This window comes from Octodon degus, unplaced genomic scaffold, assembly GCF_000260255.1.
Source record: "Octodon degus isolate 3935 unplaced genomic scaffold, OctDeg1.0 scaffold00092, whole genome shotgun sequence".
NCBI classification, from domain to species: Eukaryota; Metazoa; Chordata; class Mammalia; order Rodentia; family Octodontidae; genus Octodon; species Octodon degus.
Genome location: NW_004524668.1, coordinates 8,534,483 through 8,540,673, shown reverse-complemented (window position 1 = coordinate 8,540,673; position 6,191 = coordinate 8,534,483). Strand labels below are relative to the sequence as shown.

Genomic DNA, 6,191 nt, shown 5'->3' with positions numbered 1-6,191 from the left:
CCTTTGATAAGTCGATACCACTGTTTGCAGACGAGGGCTGCAGTCTTGTGTTCCTGGTAGGGCGAGAGGAAGGACAAGATATACTCCAACACTTCTTCCGGCAGCTCTGACATAGACCTGTTGTGTCGAGGCTCCTCCTCGGCTTCCAGTCCTGGCTGGGCGTTCTCATCTTGCTCCATTGTCCCTTCCGGCGCAGCTTCCTCTTGGTCCACAGCCATGAAACTGTCATCTTCACTGTCCGAAGAGCTGGCCATGACATTCCACTCCACAGCTGTAGCAGGCAAAACCAAACATCAGTACACAGCTGTCAGAGACTCAGAAACAACTCAACCGCCATGCTGCTTGGGATTTCCTTTCCACTCTCAGCATGCAATCTTTTCTTAGCACTTTCCCACACTTGGTGTGGGCCATCTTAATTTAACAGGGTGGAGCTCAAATACCAAGCCCATCCACAAAGACTTCATGCATATTTTTCTCTCCAGAAAACTAAACAGCAGCTGAGTCTACCTAGCATTAGCTTACCACTGGGAAACTTGTTCTACAATAACTTCTCTACCTCAATAGAGCTGGCAAGCTGGCAGATGACAGTGGGAGGAGCAAGAAGTCTCTCTTGGCCACTCACAATGATCCAAGCCCTCAACTCTAGAAGATTAACTTTGGGTCTTACAAAATGTGGTAACGTTCTGAGAATATGAACTGAGAAATAAGAATTTGGGGTGAACATACTGGCACGCACCTGTAACTCTAGCATTTGGGAGGCTGGGGCAGGAGGATCACTGTCTGAGGCCAGCCTGGGCTACCTAGTGAGTTGAGGCCTGACTGAACATAAGCTAGACCCTGTCTTTAAAAAAAAAAAAAAAGTGAAGAGCATGAGTTTTCAAAGTTGGGCATGGTAGAACACACGTGTAATGCCAGCACTTGGGAGGCTGAGACAGGAGGATCACCACTTCAAGGGCAACTTGAGGTACATAGCAAGACCCTGCCTCAAAACTCAAAACAAACAAACAAACAAACCAAAACCAAACAATGTTCACATCTGCTCTCTAATACTGCAAAAATAAAGCAGCTTTTTTATAGCTTTTTAAAAAGGATTCATTTAAAAGGATAATTAATTGGATAAAATACCAAAGAAGGCAATATATCAACAGGAAATATGGTAACAAGCCCAGGCAATTAAAAAAACCAAACACCAGAACTGCAGATGCCCACCAACCACAGAATAGCACTGAGGCACATGGCAGTACTCCTGTACTCGGGAGGCGATGCAGGCAGACAACTAGTTCAAGGCCAGCCTGGGCTACAAACACACACAAAAAGGCTGAGTATGGTGGCACACATACCAGGAGGCTAAGGCAGAAGGATCATTTTAAGGTTGAAGGCACCCTGGGCTACGGTGAGTTCAGAACCAGCCTAAACCAGACCCTATCTCAAAAAGCCAAAAAAAAAAAAAGACAAGATAAGGACAAGCACTGCCAGGAGTTTAAGGCCAGCCTGAGCTACAAAGTGATTTCAAAGCCAGCATAAACTACATAGTGAGACCCTGTCTTAAAAATCCAAAAGAACGGGGCCAGGGAGATGACTCAGTGAAATAATTGCTTGCCTGGCAAGTGTGGGGGCCTGAGTCCAATCCCCGTTTCTGGAAAAACAACAACAACAACAACAAACAAACAGAATTCCATTCACATGATGGAATACTATAGAGCCAAGAAGAATGACAGGTATAAAGAATTAACAGATCTCAGATGATGCTGTGCTAGGTAAAGTGTATATATACAAGATTACATTATAGTACATTCAAAACCAGGTGAAACTAATTTATGTTGTTACAAATGAGGATAGTAATTACCTTTGGTAACTCTACAGAGTTCCTAAATGCTGGTCAAACGCTATTTCCTGATTGAGTACTGATTACACAGATATGTTCTATGAAAAATCAATTAGGCTGAATATTTATGCTCGTCTCTAAAGTTTGTTGGGGCTGGGGAGAGAGCTCAGTAGAATAAGCGCCTGACTGGCAAGCGCCAGCTCCTGAGTTCAATCCCTAGTATCGCAAAGATAAATAATTTTTTAAAAAAGGGGCCGGGGAGATGGCTCAGTAGGATAAGCGCTTGACTGGCAAACGCAAGGATCTGAGTTCAATCCCTGGTTCTGCCAAAAAAATAAAAAATAAAAAAAATAAAGTTTCTCAAGATAAGCTATTATCATTAGATATTTCTAGTGGAACTATTACAAGTAATTTTTAAAAATTATTCTGTGTTTCTCTGAATTTTCTACATTTTCTAGAAAGACCATCAGTTTCTATAAGAACTGGGTCCCAAGTCAGATACTGTGGGAAGCACATGCTAGAGAGATCTTGGAATGAAAAAGGGTTAATGGGAAGCCAGAGAACAACTCAGACCCAATTCAGAGCCTGCCCAGCAGAGCCAGGCCCACAGGGCAGTGACAGCAGTCCGTGTAACGCAGGGTTTGCCTGCTGAGTGCTAGGGTTATGGACATGGCCACCACACCTGGCTTCTATTTTGTTATTTTTAATATATTTACTCCCATTACTGTAGACACTGCTACCCAGAGCATCACTGTGTGACCCTGTATTACAAATATCCAGCATTGGGGCCGGGGAGATGGCTCAGTGGAATAAGTGCTTCCCTGGCAAGCGCAAGGGCCTGAGTTCAATCCCCTGTTCCAAAAAAAAAAGACAAATATCCAGCATTTTAAGTCCTTTTTGCCAAAATCTGACTTATAAGGATTTGTATTATACTATCTCTTATTTATTTATTTATTTATTTAGCAGTACCAGGGATTGAACTCAGGACCCTCAAGTGCTTATTCTACTGAGCTATCTCCCCGGCATGCATTATACTACTTCAGACGCAATAAAATTTGAAGACTTGATGCTGAAAGAAAAAAAAATCCAGCATTCCCTCTAGTATAGATGAAGCAAACATTAACAGAAGAAAAGATTTAGAGAAAATTTTAAGGTTTTCCAAAAAGACGAGGGAAAGGGAAAAAGAAAGAACTCCCTACCTCATCTCTACCATTCCTGTAACTCATACAACGATGATGCACATCTTTAGAAATGGGAAGAATGGTTAAGGAAAATGGAAACGTGAGTCGCACTCCACTGCTTCCAAAGATCACTCATCTACCAGGTTATCTCACAGCTCCTGATACTCAAAGGTGCTCAGTGAAGCGGCCCCTGGGCTCTTGGTGGTCATCGGCACTGGTGGCTTCTTAGTGGCAGAGTGGCCTAAGTCCTCTGGGGCGGGAGAGGCAGCAGCAGCAAGAGGCTGCATTTCCCCGAGTTTCTCAAAAGATGAGCATTGTGGTGGCTTGGCTGAAATTGTACTAGGGTCTGAGGCCATTTTCGCCCCACTCCAGTGAGCTGTTCTTCAAAGTGCTTAATTTGAGAAAGGAAGGCCTTGTGATTAACAGACACTGCCACTTGCAGCCCTCCTGCCTAAGCCGAAGCAGCACAGCCCTGCAAAACAGAAAGTAAAAGTTCGCAAGGGGTGTATGTCCTGCTCTGTGATTAAATGCTGCATTAACACTGGAAAAAAACGAAACTTCCCTTGAAACATTCTTCCTAATTCCTTCCCCTGCACAGGATCACTCCCCACTGCCTTCCCTGATTTACTGACCTGCTTGCTACTCCTCTCACCTTAAAATTCACCAAGAGTCCAAAGTAAATAGGCCCTGTACACCGTCCATGTTTGAATTAAATATGCCATCTCAAATAGCGTCCCTCTTGAACTGTTCTGACAAATTGTGAGCCCACGGTCTGTTTCAGAACAAACTCACTCAATGGAAATCTCGAACGGTCATTTACATTATTTTTCCCAAGCAAAACAAACAGCTATTCAATAAAACAATTTACTCCCTTTCCAAAAGTACTAACAGTATAATTAGCAAATTTCCATCAAGGCACTAACTGCTGCACTCCGGTTTAAGCAATTTCCATCATCCAGCAAGTGCCCTCAGCCCCCCAAGGCGCGTGTGCCAGCTCAGCCCCAAGCCCAGACGCGATTCCTCAGGAATCTGCTTGGCCTTCGCTTTGGCTCCACGATCAGTAATGAAATCATCACTCACTTCCTAAGGACATGGAGGCACTCCAAAACTGAGATTTTCTTGTTTTCATGACAAAAGAAGCTGTAGAAAACCTTTTACATACAAACTGTATTCAATGAATGTGGTTTCATGAAATGGTTTAAGAGAAAGCTTCCTCGTGCTTCACATCTGCGGCACACACCTCATACTCCCCACAGTGAGAGCTGGAGAAAAAGACACAAACTGGAGTCCACTTACTGGACGACAGCGCCTACAGCCAGGGTCCCCACCTCTGGCACAAGGTGCACAAACGAGTGCAAGACCCCCTGACACTTCTACTTAGAGCACATGGCCCTGACCTCACATTACTTCATAATAGAAATTACGTCATTAGTGCATTCTCCAAGTGGCAGGGCTGCCTTCTGTGTCAGTGGGTGCTGCAAAGATATTTTATTGGTCAAAATTAATATATCTCTTTGGACCCTTGAATTTTGACCTTTCAAAATGTGTACTGGCCTGAGAATCTGCAGCTGCACCCAGCCACCTTTGCCAGATCAAAAGGCAAAAATGGTGCTTTAAAACACTACCTAATCGGGCTGGTGAGATGGCTCAGTGGTCGAAAGCACCTACTTAGAACAAGCTTAGCAAAGCACAGGACCGCGGTTCAATCCCCCAGCACCACATGCCAGCCAGCCCCGCCCCCTGGTGGGCTGAGCTGGCCACACACACACACACACACACACACACATAAATAAAGAAAAAAAAACACTACCTAATTAGCCCAGGATTTTTTTCTGAAAAGCTATTATATTAAATTCAATTAAACAGACATACTACCTCTCTCACTCCCTCCTTTCCTTCCTTTCTTAGCAGTGCTGGGTATCTAGCTCAGGGTCTCATACATACTAGCAAGGACCCTACCACTAAGCCACATCCCCAGACCAATTTCTAAAAGTAACGCATCCTGAGGTATAAATGTAAGAATTTGACAAAGAGAGATTCGGCTACTAGTTGTAGTTTTAAAGCTGTGTGAATCAAGTAAGTCATATCCAGTAAAAAAAAAGAAAACCTCGGGCTGGAGAGATGGCTCAGTGGTCTAAAGCACCTACTTGGAACAAGCTTGGCAAAGCACAGGGACCATGGTTCAATCCCCCAGCACCACGTGCCAGCCAGCCCCGCCCCCTGGTGGGCTGAGCTGGCCACACACACACACACACACACACACACACACAATAAATAAATGTAATAAATAAACAAATAATTTTTAAAAAAAGGAAAACCTCCCTACGCCTAAGAAAAGTTCCCTGCCTACAACATGAGGGTTCCGTAAAGATAGTAGGTATCAGCAAACAACTCTCAATGCACTTGACGAAACTCAACATACGAATAAAATTACTTTATTACCTGTGTAAAAGTCATTGTGGGATTTTAGTACAATACCTGGTTAATTTGTGTCTTTTGTTCCTAAAACAGCGAAACATCTGGCAATACTCTCAGAGCAAACACATCTATATAAAAACTGGGCCAGGCATGGTAGCACACACCTGTAATTCCAGCATTCAGGAGGCTGAGGCAGGAGGATCAAGCGAATTTGAGATCAATCTGGGTTAAGTAGTGAGTTCAAGGTTAGCCTGAGTCAAATAGCAAAACCCTGCCTCAAAAAAAAAACAAAAAACAAAAAACAAACAAACAAAAAAAAACACCAAAACCTTGGCATAAAATTACAGGGCCGGGGAGATGGCTCAGTGGAATAAGCGCTTCCCTGGCAAGCGCATGGGCCTGAGTTCAATTCCCAGTTCTGCAAAAAGACAAAAAAGGGGCCAGGGAGATGGCTCAGTGGAATAAGCGCTTCCCTGGCAAGCGCAAGGGCCTGAGTTCAATCTCTGGTTGGGGGGGGGGGGAATTGGCATAAAATTATTAAGAGAGAAGGCTGAATGAAAGTACCCACAACATCCACCATGATGAGGGCTTCTGAGGGCTCAAGGATGAGCAGCAACTTCACACAGATACCTTTATGAACTGAAGAAATATACCACAGGAACACTAATGTGACCTAAAGCAGTACTCTTTAAGATAGAAGCTACTGTTGGAGAGATATATAAAAGATCATGATACGATTCTTTTCTAAGTTAATAATAAGCCTCATA

General features: G+C 43.7%; 1 protein-coding gene across 4 annotated transcripts in view; it reads right to left on the bottom strand.

Moving 5' to 3' along the window:
* Fbxo42 (F-box protein 42) overlaps positions 1–6,191 on the bottom strand; it is a 103,311-nt gene that overhangs the window by 50,497 nt on the left and 46,623 nt on the right. For 2 of the 4 annotated variants that reach the window (XM_023722539.1, XM_023722542.1), the window contains exons 1-2: positions 2,647–2,672; positions 4–271 (exon numbers count right to left, since the gene is read on the bottom strand). In XM_023722539.1, coding sequence (XP_023578307.1) covers positions 4–254 — 251 coding nt within the window. In that variant the 5' untranslated portion in view covers positions 255–271; positions 2,647–2,672. Of the gene's footprint in view, positions 1–3; positions 272–2,646; positions 2,673–6,191 lie in introns of those variants that run through there. The other 2 variants (XM_023722540.1, XM_023722541.1) reach the window with 1 other exon arrangement.